The following is a 20,322-nucleotide window of genomic DNA, read 5'->3' on the forward strand; positions in this document are numbered from 1 at the left end:
GGCTATTCAGTTAAAATATCTATTTACCTTATTTCTTCAAAATGGGTTTGATTAATGGTGACACTGTGCATTGCATGCACCAGAAACACATCTAAATGCTGTCCTATCGCAGGAGAAACCCCTTCCGGGCTTTTTACCCTGCAGCAAAAAAATGGAAACAAAGATAATATTAAACATAACGAGCTCCTGGCTGTTATCATGATACTCAGCAACAGCAGCAACATTATAATCAATTTGTCATAGCTAAATACTTCCTGTGTATCGTAGCTATTTGTTTGTTTGTTTATTTACCTACTTAATGACGCGACATCGCGTTGATTACCGAGACGCGAACTTTCCTTCAGATTGGCGTTACCATGGAGAGCGTGACGCTTGTTGATAACCAGGAAGACGCTACCCTTGTGGGGTGGCAAGGAGGAAAGAAATGGACGATAACTTTCAGCTCGGAGATTTTGGAGCGATAAAAAATGTGAGTGACTCGTTTGAATAGCAGAGAACGCAGTTAAGGGAATAGGGGCAGAGGTAACGTTAAGTTTGTACGCTGTAAATGGAGTTGAGAGCATAATGTTACTGTGCAGTGAGGCTAATGCTAGCTGCTTAGCTTTTACGCTAATGTAAATGTCAGTATTAGCCAGTCAGTAAATTAGATAGCTTTTTAACCTGTCTGTTACCCATTTTTCTTATACCGCTTTTGAGCAACGGCAGCAGAAGAGGGTTGTCTGTGAGTATACAACATTAGCTAACTAAACTAATATTAAGTGGTTATAGCCCCGCTACCCGAAATTTCCCGACATGCAGCGCATGGCTCTATAGATTAGGTTACTGTGCTCAGTTAGGTCGAATGGGTTTTCTTTACCCACTCTGGCCTGTCTGGTCTGTAACTAACTTTACTCCATCGAAAATCTTACACGAAACGTCCATGTCATGTCATCATCCAGGGTGTGCGTATACTTAATTCAATTGTTATCACACTTTCTCCATAAAAAGCAATTGTCTTTGAATTGTAACTTTATACTGTAGGTTTCTTGGGGATACATTTACCTTCCTGTTTGTTGGTGTTCGGGGTGCTGATTGTTTAATGTTCATTTTTATTGTGCTAAAATATTTGCGATGAAAACAAAACCGTTAATTTGAGTTTACAGCATTTGAGAAACCTTTTTTTTTAAATTAATTATTATTATTATTTTTTACAAATAGCTCTGAATGAATTTATGCTTATGATTATGCCATCCATTTTTGAAAAAGTGTTTTATATTTAATATATTTTGTTGTTTGGTAAAATAATGGTAAATAATGCAGCACCCTACTGAAAGTCTAATGATGGTCCCTCAGTAGAGTTGTTGCTCCGTTCTTCAAGGAAAATCATACATGTTCACATGTTGAATAATGCTCCTATCCTGTGCAAAAAGAAAAATGTCATTGCCACATCTGCACAGTGTGACTGCACAGAATTGGAAGTTGTACAAAATTATGAAGAAAAAGCATACTAAGCACCAAACTTGGTTGGTTTATGAAAGTGGAATAACCTGATCTACCGTATTTTGAAGTCCATCCAGACAACATTTGGTTGGCTCATTAGATGGCACAGTTTAAGAAAAGCAAAACCACAACATCTTTGGGAGTCGTTGGAAGTGCCAGCTTCTGGCTTTATGATATCAAAATCTATTTTCCATTTAAAAAGTATGCATATTTCCCAGGTTGCAAAGTCTGGACGAAGAGCTCGCCTTGCAGCAGACCAATCATCGTTTGAAGATTCTCGTTACGTAAGGAAGTCCTCCACATCTGCCTCAATGGGAGAAGTATGTGAACATGGCATATACATGTAGATAGATAGTTGCTTGTTATAATTTCACCTCACAACATTAATCTTCATCAATATGCATTTTGGTTTTGTCTCATACATGAATCACAGGAGGACGATGAGGTAGGTAGCATGAAATAAGCGGTGAATTTGCATGGCTTCTGCTGCTAATGCTCCAGACATCAACCTTATACCATTTACAGTAGTACTAACACCAGATTGACACACATATTGAGTTTTATTAGAGGGCTAATTTATGCAGAGCCATTTGAGTTGCCATTTTCCTACTTCAGCAGGTTTGAAAACAGATCGACACTGTTCCAAAACGGTAGCTGCTCTTCATTTATTATCCTGTGTGTATTGGATCAGATGTGCTTGGATCAAATGTTTTGAAGAGTTACTTCATACAAGCTCTAAAACCCTTTAAAACTTTAGAGTCGCAAAGCTTTGTAATGGTTCTCTCGTAAATTGTCTAATTGAAAAACAAGCAGATTACATCACTAAAGTCCCCATGACTCTACCAACTTTAAAAAAAATAAATCCTCTCCTTATACTGCCTAATGTGACATTAATCACGTTAAGTCTTAGCAGCAATGTTGTTTTCTCAGTGATGTCTGCCTCTTAAAAAATGTTGGAGTTAATGTTGTTACATTTAGACTAAATATAGGGCAAAAATATATGAGAGAAGTCAAATCAGAGTTGACATATAACAAATAATTTCACTCCACTATCGTTGGCATTTATGGAATCAGTCACATCTCCTAGATTGGCAAAATGTAAACCAGCCAACATTCCCAAAGCAAAACAATTCCAGAAATGCTTTTGCTTTAGGCTAATGTTCCCAAATTAGGGCAACTTCCCTAATGTATGAACCGGTATTCTCGCGCCCTCTCTGACCTGCTGTGCACATGCAATACATTTTTCCAGAGTGTCGTGCGACTGGGTGTGTTTATTTGCAGTCTTCATTTATCAACCCTGGCCTCTTCTGCCTAAAATACCCAACTGATTGGTCACATTCCTGTCATCCTTTTAAACAAAGACTCATTTGCTTTTATGGGCTCATAGGGTTTGGCCACCACAAGTCCCTTGCCCTAGAGACCATCAGAGAATCCTAAATTAGAAACTACGAGAGCTAAGTTAATTGCCTTAACAGCCATAACTATTTTACTACAACTGTGAAGTTCTTATTTGGTCATGAAGAATTCGAGTCACAGATTTGTTTTGTTTCTCAGGACACTTATGGTCCTCTCCATTTTTGTAGAGTGAAATAACTGTCACAGGATAAATGTATTCCACTCAAAGATACTTGACCTTACTATCTTGTCTCTCGTGAAAATTGTTCATTGTCAGAAATACCAAACATCAGAGGAATTTCACATTACTTGAAGGAATTTTTTAATATTGCTTAAATGACTCAATTGTCATTATTGCAATTCCCTTTGTTCCTAATAAAGAGACAGTTACTAATAACACAAAGTTGAGGGAGCTGTTTCAGCCTCAGCTAACTCGATTAATGGTAATATACAGCAGAGCAGAGTGGCTCCCCCTCCCTCTGCCCTGCTTAATGGTGACATTCAGATTTATAAATGGCTTTGGTGAAGGAACCAGCCATGAAAGATTATTTCCTCTTTCATCATAAACGAAAGAAATTCTTCACGAGCACTTTGTCCTCTGCAGACCCAATTTAGTAATGAGAAATGTTGTGCCTTTTTTTCCCTAATTCATTTGTCTAGTGCCCACCTCCGTGTGCTCTGAGGAATTCATTCATTCAAGTGCTGGTCTCAGGGTCCCGGTCTCAGGATCGAGATGCATACTCAGTTTACTATTTTCAGAATCAAAGAATGAGAGAGAGAGAGAGAGAGAAGGTCTTTTTTTTTATCGATCTATTTTAGGGTCAGACTTACAGGCCCTGGCAGTTCCCACACTCTGCTTCATATGTTCTGGTGCTGAAAATGGACGGTATTGAACATTATAATAATAAACGAAACGATGGAGAGCTGTAGATGAATCTGTGCTGCACATACCAGGCATGTTGTTTACTGTACAGGAGGTTTTTTGTAGCTTGCAACTTAGATATTGGAGTATAGGATTAGAGGTGAACTTTGGTTTAAATGGTCCCCACACCTTTAGCAGGACAATTAAACTTGCATTTTATTTTACATTTTTGTAAATTTAAGGTGCCCCCCTTTTCATTGTTATGGACAAGAGGGCCATCTACTGGCACATTTTCACTTTAAAAACAGATTTTCTACTTACACATTATAGCCTATTCACCACTTTGTCAAACAGGTATTGATGTAACATATAAGCCCTATAATTTTAAGCCCCTATAATTATGACAAAACGTAAAGCTATATCATCAAACAACCATGATGTTTTTGTGCTTCATTTTCCAAGATTAAAGCCGAATAACAGTTAGAATGCTAACACATGTGATTTGTTTATCCTCTATGTGAGTGAGTAAACATTCAATGAAGCTTTTTGCTAATAAATTTCTCTCTTCTTCCAGGGCCCTCCTCCTAAACCGGCCCGACGGCAGGGTGGCTGGGCAGAAGAAAGCTCTGGGTCTGGTTCTGCCAAGTACGTATCTTCACCTTTTCCTCTATCTCCTGTGGCTACACCCAAGGTGGAGACTGCGAGCTGTGGTCTTGGGTTATGTGTTATTAATGAACTCTCATGCTGTTGAATGAGCTTATTTATCAGTGCATATTTGGCACTCAGGCTGTGAATCAACAAGGTTAGAGGGAGCCTGTCTGAGCAGGCAACTCTCCATTCGTCTTCATCTGTGAGCAAGGCGGTAATTGACATTGTTAATGTATCAGCCACAGGAGGGCACTGTTAGTCAGCTAGCCACTTCATCACAGGGGTTGAAGCCACTTAATCACCCCTTACCACTGCAGTCTGCTCTTTACATAGGGAGCACAACATGGAGAATTCATGAAATATTTGGAACAGATGGACGGTGTTTGCGCGTTTGTTTACAACTAACAAATCTAAATCTGAATACTGTACATGACTAAATCAACATGAGACTTTTTTATTGTAATGTGCAACTCCCTCTCTTGTTTGTGTCTGTCTTCCACCTGCCACTGTGTTTAGAGGTGGAAGAGAGAGCATGGGAGATGCATCAAAGTGAACCGGCTGAGTCAGTTGTGCTTATTTGCGTAGTTTACTGCACCGTTAGTGCAAGCAGGGAAAACGGCAAACTCAATAGATCTTTCCTTTCTCACAGAAGGTCAGTGTGTCGCTTCTGTGCTTTTGCGTATCCTAGCTTGATTCCCAGTCACAAAGCGATTGAAACACAGGAGGTGTAAAAGGGGTTTGCGTGCGCATTGATCCCCTCTGAAACAATGTAAGTAATGGTCCCCCCTGGAACCGGCAAGGACTTTCCCTTCAATGTCACCCCTCATGCTCAATCACCGCTGCCCTCCTCCCACTAATCCCAGCGCAGAAATCCCAGGATTTGTCGATCTATCACTTCTAATTGACACTAAATGATCTGTCAGTTTATTGATGAACCTTTGAAACCAGGTTGTCACAATATATTTTATCCCTAACAACTTTTTCCAGACAGTTTTACCATGTCTATCGCTTTGCCTTACATGAGTCTTAATCAAGGGGCCTGTAATGTGTCTTAAGTGTCGCCACCCCCGCCCCCCGACAGGACACAGTCCAAGGGCAGGCAGGTAGGCTCCCTTAGCTCCTCTCTGCCCTGCCTGGTTGGACTCGAGTATCCAGTATGGATAAGACTGACAACACAGGAGTCAACATTTTCAGCTGAGAATTGGTTAGCTAGTTGTGTTTTATGTGACTCTTTCCTTATATTTTGGGTCTCCCCTTTTTCCAATACACATAACAAATACATAATACCTTAAATGTATGTATGTATTCAGATTACATTTGATATATATGACATAAATTGGTATTCAGATTTCCCTGTGGGACACTATAAGGTGCGATATCGGGATTTTTGTGCTGGCTTTATTTATTTGAGTTGAGTTTGTTTGTCTGAATTGAAATGTTGTCTGCTCTGCCTGTCAAGTCAATTTTATTGATATAACCCAAAGTCACACATCAAATTAGCCTTAAAGTCTTTACAGTCTGTACAGCAAACTGTTCAGCAAACACCCCGCAGGAAAACCCTTTAATAGAAAAAAAGTGAGTAGCCTCTGGAAGAACGAGGGATCTCTCTTATGGTGATCTGAAAGTAGGGATTGGCGTTTGTGTGCAGGTGCTACTTTTGACATAGAAGCTTTCATTTATTTCCCATAGTTGTTCACAGCGGGTTTGCCTTTCTAGTGATGTCCGGAGCCCCTGAACACTGACATTAGTGTGCAGTGATTTTAATCCCAAAATTGGTACTTATGTATTATGATATGCAGCTCTTTTATTATTATTTCTTTTTGAGAAATGTATATTTATTTAAAAGTATGACTTTATTTAATACCCATTATTACTGCAAGCCTGCAATCTTGATTAGTGACAGTATGAAAGGATGAAAATGACAGCAAGGAAAAGACTGTTTCTGTACTGGATGTATTACTTTTAAAACCAGTAGGGGGCACTACTCAACCAGGAGTACGAGCAAAAGCATTTTGCATCATGAGAAAAGATTAAAACCTCTTATACAAATTTTAGGCTAGTTAGAACACACAAGCACTCACTCTGCATTGATTCCTTTCTTATGTTATATGACTGATCTGGTGAAATACTTCTTAGGTAATAATAATGTTTTTGTTTTTGTTCTGGTGTGATTTCTACCTTTCTTAAAACAGATAGCGAATGCTAAAAATACTGTGTTGAGAGAACAGAGAAGTGTCGAAACACAGTACTTTGGTAGCTGGCGTGCTCTGTTCAAGCTGAGCTGTGTAAATGGAGAGAAGTCTGAAAATAACAGCATCGTCCAGCAAGAGACGAGGTTGAGAAAACCGAGTGGAGAAGACAACTATTGTAAACCCCACTGTCTCTGATATAGCAGAATTACTATCATTAGATACAGATGGAGAGGATGTATTCCTCAAAATAGCTCTATGGACTGTGCCAGGAATATTATATTATTCCTTGTGCTTATCATTATTTTGAAGGCAGGAAAAATGTAATCTAACAAGTGTGGTATTTAATTTGTGTAACACTTGTTTTGTTCTGCTGCTATACAGATCTTCAAGAAGGCCTGCAGCTGAAGACCTGGAAGAGTAAGTTTACTCAGCCACCACATCAATGCCAGTTACATGTTTTGTGTGTATGCATAAAATAGGTCAGTTTAAATGTTTGTTCCCTTTGCAGTAAAGTGGAAATAGTGCTGTCCTTTTAGATTGTCCTTGGTTTCAACTAATCCTTGCCTTCCAAGAACAATCACTTAACATGATTAAAAAATAGCGTGACTGAGTTGTCATCACTTTTATTGCTGTTAGGAGCCAAGTTTTTTTCTGTTATTCTAGTTTTTCCCCCTCACCCTCCCTCACATCCTTCTGTGACTAGAATAGACATCATGAGGAGAGGCAGGTAGAGGACGAAGTCGTCTATGTTTTACTCATCACCGCAGTTGGAGCCCAGTGCCTCAGTGCCTGAATGGCTGTAGTGAGATAGAGGCTTTGTTTGTAAAGTTGTTACCCTGCAAAAAAAAAAAAAATCCCTTATGTTGTGCTTCTGTCACAACTGTCTTGTCTCAGTAATACTTATTCAGACTGCTGCTCCAGCTGTTTTTTAGTTGTTGTTTTTTTAAATCCTAGAGGTGATCTTGTCTAAGGCTTGCAGGCTGGTCACCCAGACAGCACAGCAGCGTCTCATACCATCATCAGTCTTTTGGCAGAGACTACTGTTCAGAAGTCCAGTCAGGCTGTAGCAAGTGTCCTGACTACCGTGAGAGAAAGACAAGACAAAACACAGGCCTATCATCAAAGCAAAGTAGCCCAGGAGCCAATTCACTCACTCCCTGGGATGACCTCACCGTTGGGCTCCATTTTGAAAGCATTAAATAATTCATACTCTCACACTTCCTGTTTCTACAGCCGCCGCCTGCGACCACAAACTCCCCAGGGATCAGATGATGAAGGAGGTAAGAGCACCCTCACTATGCCCCACTCTGTGTCTCTCCTCACGGGCAAAGAGGAGCCCTCCAGTGCCTCCTCGGCACATTCATCCTCTGGAAGTAGAGCAGATAAGCAGGTAGTCAGATCATCGCTTTTCACTGATGCTCACACCATATTTCTCCTTGAATCCAGCATGAATTCATGTGTTCGAACTCTGCCTCTGTGTTCTTCCTTTTGACCAGTGTGTGACACCGTATAAGCAGGGCCCTTTTTAAGAAAATGACAAATGAATATGCTCAATAAATAAGGTTAACTCTATAGGTGATGGGATTTAAGTGTTTCCCTCTCCACCTAGAGCTGCTCAGTTAGTCGCACACGCACACACACACACACAACACAGGCACACACACACACACACACACACACACACACACACACACACACACACACACACACACACACACACACACACACACACACACACACACACACACACAGTCGCAGTAACTGAGTCACCTGAGGGCCCAACTCTGCGCACCACAAACAATGTCAAAACTGAGTGGGGAAATTTAAGCTGAACCCTGCCTAGAATAATTGTTCTATTTTGTGGCACAAGGCAGTTGGGGAAATAGGATCAAATTGCCTTATATAGGTTTGCAGCATGAAATGCTCAGTTGACAACACTGAAGGACTTATAACACAACAGTATCTCAGTTAGTATTGAGTAATGCCATTTATGAACAAATAAATAGCATATTATTCAAACCCTTTTATCCGCAGTCAACTACAGCTCATAACACTGTATAAAATGTCCATCATCATGTTTCTAAATTCCGTATTGCACTACATGATGATGATACTTAGAATAGGAAGAAGAATGAAATATAAGTTATGTAACTCAAAACAAAACTACAAATATGTGAGGAATTACTAACATTAAGGAAACAATTGTGTCTTTGTAGTTTTTTTATTCAAATATTTAACTTTTATCATTCATTTTCTCATGAGAACTGTGAACTATGATAAAGCGTTATTACAAATTATTATAATGTGGAGATCTAGTAAACAATAGTATTTAATTATCACTCATCCCTATGTAAATGTTGCAATATTGAAATTGGAAAAAATAAATCATTTTACAGAATACATTTTTAAATGTATTGATATAATCACAATTGCACACATGAAATGCAGGGTTTAAGGTACTTTAAACATTTTATAATACTGTACGTCTCAGTTACATTTTATGTGCACATACACATATTGTCTGTCACTGTCTAGTATGTGATGGCTAAAACGGCCAGTTGAATGAAGAGTCCAGAGGTTTGGTTCTCTTGCAGTTAATGCCGCCGGAAAGATTATTACTCTGTGGAGGGAGACCTCTTAATACAGAGCCGGAGGCAGGGGCATTGGAAATTACAGTGCTGAGGGTTAGTGAGATAGCCCCTGCGATCTTGATTATGTCCCCTACCCTTATCCCTTATGTCCACTGGCTACAAGCACAGAGAAAGAAAGAGAGAGAGAGAGAGAGAAGGCTAGCCCAGTCCCCTGCTCCCATCTTCCCATCAGCTGGCCCCACAGCCTCCTGCTAGTCACTTAAAATAGCACCGGTATCGCAAAAACACTCATCTTTTTCATGTCTCACTGTCTTACTCGTAGCCATTGATGTGTTGAATATTGTCCCATAAGCCTTTCAAATGGATTCTGTGCCTAGGTAATCATTTGACTGGACCCCTGCGTAGATTATAGGAGCCCAAGATGTCCTGTTCTCCAAAGTCGCTGACTGGCGTGTGCCTGCTGGGAGTATGTCTACATTCACAGCAAATTATCCCCTTTTGATATTTACATGCTTCAGCGAGGAAGCTGGATGCAACCATGTAATAAGGATATGCTTGTCCTGCTCGCTGCCAGACAAAAGCCACCTTGATACATGTCCAGCCGAGGGAAGGAAGTGAGTGTAGGTAATGTGTGGCGCGCTAAGGAATGACAGCTCCTACTGATGGAGCTGCCCTTTGCGTCAGAAGAAAACACTGGCTTGTTTGCGGCTGCTTTTATGCCCCGCTTGACCTCCAGTAATGGGTTGAATTTGAAGCCCATTCAAAAATGTTGTTACCTTTTTCACTTAATAATAGACTTTGCATATAGACAACGTATGCCTCTGTGCTTCACATTGAACTCTCATAGAGTGTGATAATAGTGTATTACTGGTTGAAATGAAAAAGCGTGTGTGTGTTTGGACAGATAGACAACCCAGGAAGCTGTTTGCAAAGAGCTGGAAAGCAAGGCTTTTTGATGTCATTGCACTAAGACCATTAAATTTGATTGGGGGTCCAGGGGGGACAGATTCTGCTGAACGCTGTGCTTTGTAAATGAGAGGACAAAGTGTCACCGGGGCCTCATGAATATGAAATACCCGCGCCTGCATTTATTTGGATATCAGAAACACAGATGAATCTTGTCAGCGGCTAAACGAGCGTGGCATTTTTAATTTGGTTTAATTAAAAAAGAGAAAGAAATAAGTTATCAACAGAGGGTGCGCTTTTGTTATCTTCTGAGAGTTGATAGGTTAGGTTTGTCTTTTAAGAAATATGTTCAGAATCAAAATAATTTCTCTTCATCTCAACAGTCCATAACTTTTATAGAGAACTAAAATGTTGTGTTGCATCACAGATCGATGTTTCTTCAACTCCAGTTTATTTTCAGGAGTTATTTTGAAGGAATGGTGACATAGATGCCAAGATATTTCCTCACATCAGATGCACACTTCCATCTCCTCACCTCTATTTAGCTCCTCTATTGACTTTCCCCTCAGGGTGCAGTACTGTGGTTAGAGATTACTGACAACCCTCTTCATGCAGTCCAGCTCTCTCTTTTTCTCTCCATGTCTGTTCGTCTCTCTCTCTCTCTCTCTCTCTCTCTCTCTCTCTGTCTCTCTCACTGTCAACACTCAGCTGTGGAGCTAATAAGGATGTGCAGTCTGCCCCCCCCCTCCAATATTGTTCAGGAAATCCACATCACATCCAAAGTTAACACATTTTTTTATAAGGGCAGATGGAAAGCCAGTAAAGTTTTTGGCAACTGTCTGTACTACACAAAAATGTATACTGTTTGATACAAACATGATAAAACTTAGAACCCTTGTTTTTTGTGCAAACAATGCTTCCTGATTGACTATTGTGTACATTCTTCTTTAGCTATATTGTAACTTTTAGTTGATAAATGTGATCACACAATAAGGGACTCATTATTAAAGTCTTTGAACACATTTCAATCAGTATCTTTATCTATTATTAACTATATAACTTATTTCATCCAATCTGTCTTATTATGCCTCTTTTATTTCCCTGCTCCAACAAACATCCATCTGAAAAATGCTGTGAAAGTTTGCCCTGTCCTTCTTGGGAGTGGAGCCATCCTCTGTCCTGTTGCGTTTTGCCAATTAAAGTGGGTTCCCACTGTTTGAGCAGCGGGTTGGCGGCTCCTGGCACTGCAGCCCCTGCCAGGCCGCACTGTGACTTCCGACCCCACACAGATGGGCCCGCAAGCAAATACTCTTGCACATGGCTGGATGCCGCCCCAGTCGGAGTGGCAGTGTGGACATGGAGGTCGGCCTACCGGCCACTGCGGGTCCTGGGGGTGGGCGGCACTGACAGGGCCCAAATGCTAAGGTAGCAGGGGGTGCTTTCTGGGGAGCCCCTGGCCAGCGCCCCTCTCACAGCAGGAAGAGCTGACGCCTCGCCTCCTGAATATTCATGGCCGCATGGCTATTGTGACAGGGCAGCTCTTATGAGGATGTAACCAGAGAGAGGGAGTGGAGGAAGTGCCACACAGACATGGTCACACATACTCATATTCACACAAAAAATTTAGCAGCCTTACACAGGGGATTTACTGTATTTTTCATAAATGATTCTGTCATTTGGCTGCTAATCAGATTTTGTCAAATTTTGAGACTTTTTAAAATGTTATCAGATCCTCTGTAAAATGTTGGGGTTTTCAGATATTCCAGTGATTCCAGACCTTGAAGAAGTACAGGAAGAAGATCTCACCATGCAAATTGCAGCTCCACCAAGGTATGGTAGTGACACCTTAAACTTTTAGAAGGATGTACACACACACACACACACACACACACACACACACACACACACACACACACACACACACACACACACACACACACACACACACACACACACACACAGAGCGTCCCCAGACTCATGTATGACAGTTAACCTCTGTCTGTGCACAGTACACTAGATCAGTAGCCTGCTCTGGTGACTTTGATGGTTACCTGTCCTCCACTCATACCATTGCAGAGTGTCTTGCTTTATCGGCTGAAATGGAGAAATAACAGTTGGTTGTGATTTATGCAACTCTGTTACCAGGGTCTCTACTAACTGGGCCCTTTGATTTACAGGGCAGTGAGAGACACGCCGACATGTGTCGAATATGTAGCAAGGCTATGACAGCGGTGGAGGTTATTAGGCTGGGGCTTGCTCTCTGTGCGAGATAATATCCACATTGAACTCATTGCGGGGGCAATGTAGCGTGTAATGTGCAGTAAGTAGGACTGGCATGCACTGCTAGGCCCCGGCCACTTTGAGAGCCCCCCCCACTTAATTCCAACCCACAGATAAGCAGCTGGGTTTCAATTTGAAGCGTTTACCACTTGGCAACCATCTCTTGCTCTCTGTGGTCTTTGCTTAAAGTCTTGGAGCTTCATTGTGCACAAACTTCAAACTTCTTCGTTTGCATGTATTGTGAAAGCACTGCAGTCAGGATGGCTACTACTTTTCTATGTGTTGTCCTGATTGAAATAAATATCTGTTAGTCTATTAGATGCCTATTCTGACTTTTTGTCTCCTTGTTAGCATCCAGGTAAACCGGGTAATGACCTACAGAGATCTGGACAATGATCTAAAGCATTATTCTGCATTCCAGACCTTAGTAAGTCAAGGACATACATTTCTTTTTATATCTCTTTGATGTTCCTACCTCTCTTCTTTATCAAGGTGGTCCATTTAATTTTGCAACCAACTTTACCTCTGTTTGTGTAAGCTAAGTGAATTTTACTGCGATCTTTCTTCAGGATGGAGAGATTGACTTGAAGCTCCTCACCAAGGTTTTAGCGCCAGAGCAGGAGGTGAAAGAGGTGAGTGAGTTTTTAGTAAATATAGCTTGTGAACTTCCAGCGAATGCCTGTCCAGCTGTTTCTAGAGCACCAGGGGAGGTTGCCACTCTGTCTCCCAGGTAATCAAGATTTATGATGTGTACATTAACACCCTCTGCTCTCCTTCCCCCATTCTCCTCTCTTTGCTCCCTCTGTTCCCCATGCTCTCTTTCTTGGTATGTCTCCCTCTGATTCTTATTTTCTCCCCCTCTTCTGCTCTTCAGGATGATGTGATCTGGGACTGGGATCATCTGTTTACAGAAGTGTCCTCAGAGCTGCTGATGGAATGGGATCAAGGAGAGAATGAGGAGCAGGCTGCGTTGCCTGTAACATGAGGAGGAGGTTTGGACTGGGACTTTAAATGGCTCCAGTGGGAACTGGGTGAATGTCCATTACACAGAAGGGCCAGTGACTTTGGTTATAGTAACTTGAATTACTGTTTGTTATCCAGAATTTATATTTTGTAAAGTGTATAGAGTGTTTCATGAATTTTCTAAATAAAGTTCACTGTGCAGTGAACAGTTCCGTGTTGTCTTACCCTGTCTTTGTTTAGGTTTTTGGAATATCACTCTTATTTTTTGGGTAGTTTCTAACTTAAACAGCCAAAAGGCAAACTGATTTAGTATAAAAAAGTAAAAAAAAAAAAAGCTGTCACAGATAAAGAAGAAGCCCTCCCTGTACTGCCAGCATTATCAACACCCTCATACAAGTCCAAGGTTGATAATCAGCTAAGCTGAAATCCAGTTGATTGTGTTCAAATTAACATTCCTCATTAAAGCCTACAACCTTATTGTTATTGACTGTGCCATTGACTTTATCTTCCAGGTCTTCGATAGGAGCAACCCCTTCTTCACTATTATCTCAAATGCATTGAACAGAGTTCCTATTGACACCTGGGGGATTAGCATACATTATACCTTTTACTGGATAAAGAGAATTGGATGTAAGTCGGGAACAAGACAGCAGCCTTGTGTCAGGTGTGTGCTCTTTAAGTAAAAGAACACAAATCTTACACAAAAATGTGATAACACTGAATATAGCTCCCACCAAGCAGGCCACAGGACAGTATATGGATGTTTTCAGAAGTGAATTTAAATCGACATTGTCACACAATTTGATATGATTTACGAAATGCGTTGTATACCGTGCCTTCAACATGTGCTGGTCGCCTGTATCAGCATTCAGTTTTGTCTTTGGTTCATGTGTGTGAATATAAATGCAGGCCTCCAAAGTCAGGCTAGGTCTATTATAGAAACAGCTGTAACATTTACAGATTGTGATTAGGTTTATTTCTGAGGCAGAGAGCAGTCTCATGACATTTGGAGATGCACAGCAAAGTCCTCAAGGACACATAATCTATGCATCTAACAGCTCAATCACTGCCCATCACAAATAGATCCAGATTTGTCATTTGGTGGGCCTTGAATCAACTCCTTTAAGTGTAACACCTCAGGACGAAGCTATCACACAGGATATTTGTGCTCAGAATGTTTGTGTGTGGCAGTATATTTGAGCCCAGTGCTCAAATGCCGTGAGTGATCTCTGTTTCTCTATCAGACATACAAATGCATTTTTTTCTTTTTTTACCGCCTCCACAATTGGCTTATTTAGCCAGACTTAATGAATTCTGCCCATATGCCCTGAGCAGCTGCTATGTTGCCCCTTCCTCCTGCCCCCGCCGAGCTGCGAAGTACCCATCCATGTAGAGACAACCTCTAGCTGTCTCTCTGGAGAAGGCTAAGCCTGCCACTCCTCTGCTGGCAGCCGGCCGGTGCTGTCTGAGGTGGACTGCGGACGGGCCGAGGACTCAGATTAGGGCCCAGTGATCACGGGTTGTGGCCGGCCTCAAATGATTGGCCCATGCATCGGTGGATCAGAGAGGGGATTAGAGAAAGAGAGAGAGAGAGATCCAGAGACGCTGTTTGGCATATGCTTGCATCCAGCTTCTCAAAGTGACCTCTCCACTCCCTCATCCTGCCGCTCTCGTCTTCTTTATTCTCTCCGTGTCTCTCAGTGCATACAGTGTATCCTGATGCTGCAGCGAGGCTCAGAATGACCTCTCACTGTCTGGGTGCAGTGAATTCAATCACATCAAAACAGCTACAATATGTACATTATTTCTAGTGAAGAAGACAGTTGTGTTGTTAGAGAGCTTTTTGGTTATGGGGTAGCTTTCAGGTGAACATGGTGTCACTGGGAGGTGACAGTTGGACGACGCTTTCCAAGGCTGTGTTTTTTGGTTTTTTTGGGGGGTTCCTTGACATTTTTCTATTAAAATAATGGAGCCATTACTGCTGTAAAAATCCATGTTGCCCCAATGCTGATGCTTCTGTAATCCGATATTTCATTCAAAATGTTCCAGTAATGACACAATGTTTAAAATCCTTTGATATGATGGGACACATGCAACACCATGGCACACCAAATCTCAGAGTTGTATGCAGGAAAAGAAGTTTTCTCGTGTGAATCTACACTGTTTATTTTTAAAGCAGCAGTTTGTTACTGAAGACCCCCCTGTAAAACCTTTAGGTCAGCATGGACCAGCTGAGAACAGGGAGTTCCATTGGGTTTAAATGGGTAATTTATCTGTGTTTTTATTGGGTCCCTTGGTGGAAATTACTTTTCATTTTGTGGCAAAGAAAACAAACGCAAGGAAGTAATACAATTTTAATAAAAAACGGAGGAAGGCCCCATTAATGTAATGTTTTTTCCTGCTCCATGTCGACAGGCTTGTCTTAATGTATTTTGATATTGGGCGCTAATTGGAAGGATAGAATAGAGATAATATGCTTCCAGCTCTACCTAATATGCTGTGGTGTTGACAGAAGTTTATACATCTTATCTGGTCACAATATCTGCCTTCCATATGGCCCAAAAGCAATATGCTGAGGTGTAATTAAAGAAAATGGGGAGATGTGGAGATAGCTGGGGCCCGATGCCGGGGCCCCGCAGACACAGAGTGAGGGGTGAGGACAGACACGCTAAAGCTCAAGGAATATTAGGACCAGTTCATTCCACCAGGGGCCGCGTGCCTGTCACAGGTTCCCTGTCACTGGCCAGCACTGCATCAGTCAGGTGCCATGAACCGGTCATGAAAGGATTATTATCGGTTTAAAAAGGCAAGAAAATGAAGACATCCCCCTTTTAAAGCCAGGACGAGATCATGTTTTACACATTAATTTGTAACATAACTAGCTAAACTGTATCAACCATATTCAAATAGATCTTGCGCTCTTTGAAACAAGCCTCAAAAAGAAGCCCCAGTATTGATTTGCCACAAAGACTTCATGATATTTCAAGTTTAAAGGAGAAATCCTCGCCACACAACTAAGGCAGACAGATCAATATCATTTTTTGATCAAAAGGGGATTTGCTTTTGAAATAGCTAGATTAAACAGATGTTTTATTTTTCATTAGATATACTGCACCTTTAAAAACCCACAGGGGGTTGTGGGAGAGGAGGGGAAATTGCTCCACAAAAGAGAATGAAAGTGGTATTTTTTAAGATTGAAAGTTTGATGGGTTGAAAAGTATTTTCAGTTTTGTCAGTACTATTTTTTCCCCCCTCTCTTCTTTAGTTAATATTCTACCGCTCCAAGTCCTTTTTTTGTTTACCCCAGGTGGGCTTGGACATGAAATGGCTGGGACGGTGGCAGCTTTGAATGCCCCTGGGCATCTCACGGCCGTCATGTTGTCAAAGGACCCAGGAGGGGGAATGAGAGGCTGGGAGTTTTTTTCAAGTGTAAACCATGAGATGGGGAAAAAAAGCTTCTGTTCTTTTGTATCAGTGAGATTGAGATGGTGAGATTGGCTAAATTCATTATTATTATTTCCCCTCATATGTTTGTAGTGCAGCCGAGGGTTGGGGGGTGAGACAGGGGTTTGAACATGAAATACAGTCGAGCTCCACATTTGTCATGTATTTTATTATTTCCCTTCCTCACCTCTCAGTCCTGTACGCAAGGTCCTTCATTTTTCACATGACTGGTTTTCTTATCATTGTGGGCCCTCTCCGCTGGCCTATGAGTGACTTAAAGGCAATAAAACAGAAAACATTCTGTAAAACACGGATGCCTCTCTGATCGCGGAGGCCCTGCAATGCCTCTCTGGGAAATTATGATAATAACTCAGTGGCGGTTGGAGTGGCCAGGTCGCTTGTGGGGTGCTGGGGGCAATGGGACGGGGTTCACCAAGGTCCTCTGAGCAGGGACAGGTCAAGGTGGCCTGTTGGGCCTCACCACACACCCCCCTCTGTCATAAACTCTTTCCATCATGCAGGATGCCGTCCGCAGCCAGGTATACAGCAGAACCTCTTTGTCTTGTAGCCACTGGCGATAAAGCAAGGGCTGATGGGAAAGAGGTTGTGTTGGCCCCCTGGCAGTGGCGAGGTCAGCCGAGGAGCTTATCATAGCCCGCAGAGGAAAATGCCTGAGTCAACACAACTCCACTGTTTGCCCTCTGAGGGTCACAAACACACTTCTATTAATTTACTTTGAACTCGGCACTTTTTTTATGTGTTCCTTTTGAGAGGAAGGCACCAAGAGCACTGGGTCTGGTCGTGATTTTTGGTGTCTGGATTGTTGCTGGGTGGAGGGAGGGGCTGGATGTAGCCCCACAACACCTCTCAAGTGTGTGAATGAGAAGGAGCGAGGACAGGAAGAGAGCGCGGGCTCCACCACTGAGGTGCTGACAGAGGGGATCGAGGGGCTGAGATTGCACCTGTTCCGGCCCAGCACCCTCCCAGCAGGGCCTCGCCTGAGTCTCAGCCTTCTCTTGGCATCTGTGATGGGGGCCAGGGCCAGTCCCACCTCCATCGCTCGCTCCACCTCTTCTTTGCTCGTAGAAGAGAAGACGAGAAACGCTGGAGGCTCCATCTGCCGAGGGCTCGCCGCGGTCTCTGCGGCCCGCCTGGGGAAGGAGGTTGCTGGGCCTCCACGACTCTGCCACAGGGGTCTCACAGTGGTAGACCACAGCGCGGCACATCACACGTCACATGCCAGCTGGCCAGGCTCCCTCCACTGTAAACAGAGACTAATGACCACTCAACACACACACACACACACACAAAACACATAGCCCTTGGTAGAGTGGAGGAGGGGAGGGAGTAGGGGAAAGGGCTTGGTTTGGTTTGGATAAAGGAAAGTAGAATTCTGAGGCTACTTCACAGGTTTTGCTGCTGTAGGAGAAGCTGTTTGAGCCTGGAGAGGGAGCTCACCGTCACCGTCACAGTGGGACGTTGCTAAAGCTACTCTTTGGTTCTGACTCTGAGTCCACTACATCACAGTCCACTGGTTTCCTGCATGCGTGCAAAATCACAGGCCTCCCAGTGCTACACAAGCCCCCAAGCTCAAGCTGGTCCACCCGCTGAGTCTGTAAAGCTCTCATGTTGGATCTCTGTCCTGAGGAACGGTATGTAGCTATGAACTCTGGGAAACAATAGTGCACAAGGCACTGCTGAAAAATAGTCCTAATGGATATTTGATGGCCCTTTCAACTTGTGGGCCCCTATAATTGTAAGAACATTATCAATGGTGAATATGTAGTGTGTAAAATTTTCCTTAAAGAATTCAAAAAGCAATGTGATAATGAACATTACTCAGTGGGCTGTACTTTGACTGTACCATATACCATATAATACATTTACTGTATGGCAGAGCAGCCTTGAGTTTTCTGTCTCCTGATTGAAGGACATTTGTGTCTCCTGTTCCGTCTCATTCAGGATCTCCTTGCCCGTGTCGCCAAAGCTCAGCTTTCTCAAGAATTCCCCTCCAATCAAATTACAATTATTTGTAGCATCCCCCAACCAGATAATTTCATATACGTCCTGCTATCTCATTTGACGTTTTACCCTGATTTTCCCAACACATGCATTTATAGAGATAAATATATAGGGATATAAATAAATACATCAAATGCAGGAGAGGAGTAATGTGACATTGAGTGTTATTCCCCAGTTAGGCAGGGAGAGGTAGGGAGGTCACTCGGTTACACTGAGCCACTGGCAGCCCATGGGCCCCACTGGTCCAATGGAGTGACTTGGCTTCATCTACAAACTTGCAATAAATATCTGGCCATCATTTATTTTAATTCACTCCTTTCTTGCTCAGATGGAATGGATTCTTAACCTTGTAGGACAAGGACACCCACATGCTGCCTGCCTTGCCTTAGCTGCTAAATTATTCTTCATTCTTCAGGGGGAATATATATTTAAAAAAAGGGAGTCCGGCGTTGCTCAAACTGTCAGCTCCAATGAAAAACACGCCTGAAAACGTTGTCACTGAACCCTGGACAAGGAAAAGACGGGGAGTGGGCAGTGAAAGAAAGGGTGAGAGAAGTGGGGGAGAGAGAAAGCGGGGAAGGTGGGGGAGTCAGCAGCCTCCAGAGTGATTTATTTGCCAAATCAGGACACAATGAGTCGATTATGAGTCCTCTAATAAGAGAGAGTGTTTGGGGACCCACTAATTGGGCATGATTGAGTTGCAGTCTGGGAGCCGGGCGAAAAGGGAACCTGGTTCGGCGGCTGTCATGCAATCATCAGCTAATCAGAGCTTTGAAATTAAAACTGAGTGTTTAGGGTAGAGGACGGGATAATGGCAGGGACCTGTCTGAGCTCTGAGGCTGTCTGAGGAGGCTGTTACGGGGTCCCTATGTTTGTCTGTTTATTTGTGTATGTTTGTGTGCGTTTATAAGTACAGTATGTATGTGTGCAGTGGATAGAAAAGAATAAGATTATTGTATGTGCCATGTGTCTGTGTATGTGCATGTGTGTGTTTGGGGCCTCTCATCTCTGACTGTGGTCCTGACTGGTCTTGATGAGGACAGTGAACAAGCTGTAATCAGCCCAGACCTTGTACTAATACGTGTGTGTGTGTGTGTGTGTGTGTGTGTGTGTGTGTGTGTGTGTGTGTGTGTGTGTGTGTGTGTGTGTGTGTGTGTGTTGTGTGTGGTGTGTGTGTCTGTGTCCAGCTTTGTATCTCGAGGTTTGTTACAAAGCCATATGTGTTTATTTTACATGAAGGCAATAGAAAATGAGAAATATACACTAATCCAATATTATGTAGTATTTTGTACATAGATTTTAAATAGTCATATATATATTGCTTTAGAAGCAAATACTTGGAATGTTTTATACATAAACAGCTATTTATAGTTGTTAAACTAAACGATATATTGGTCTTTTAAACATGATGGAAAACAAAATTACAAATCATCTATTTAATAAAATTAATAAAATGTATGTGCTAATAAAATTAGCACATGCCAATAAAGCCCCACAGCTCTATTAAGCTTAAATTAATAAAGAGTTCAAAGATCCCAAA

General features: G+C 42.2%; 1 protein-coding gene across 2 annotated transcripts; it reads left to right on the forward strand.

The window, feature by feature from the left end:
• The first annotated feature begins 344 nt into the window (after positions 1–344).
• Positions 345–13,793, forward strand: LOC120549474 (intraflagellar transport protein 43 homolog A). Of its 2 annotated transcripts, XM_039786420.1 has the most exons (10): positions 345–469; positions 1,698–1,799; positions 1,913–1,924; positions 4,311–4,381; positions 6,958–6,993; positions 7,810–7,856; positions 11,831–11,903; positions 12,705–12,780; positions 12,923–12,985; positions 13,228–13,793. In XM_039786420.1, exons 1-10 carry the CDS (start codon positions 425–427, stop codon positions 13,336–13,338), a joined length of 636 nt encoding a protein of 211 aa, XP_039642354.1. In that variant the 5' UTR covers positions 345–424; the 3' UTR covers positions 13,339–13,793. The 2 variants fall into 2 exon arrangements, with proteins under 2 accessions (XP_039642354.1, XP_039642355.1); XM_039786421.1 differs by lacking the exon at positions 1,913–1,924.
• Positions 13,794–20,322: the final 6,529 nt, after the last annotated feature.

The sequence above is a fragment of the Perca fluviatilis genome, chromosome 20 (genome assembly GCF_010015445.1).
Source record: "Perca fluviatilis chromosome 20, GENO_Pfluv_1.0, whole genome shotgun sequence".
In the NCBI taxonomy this organism is placed as follows: domain Eukaryota; kingdom Metazoa; phylum Chordata; class Actinopteri; order Perciformes; family Percidae; genus Perca; species Perca fluviatilis.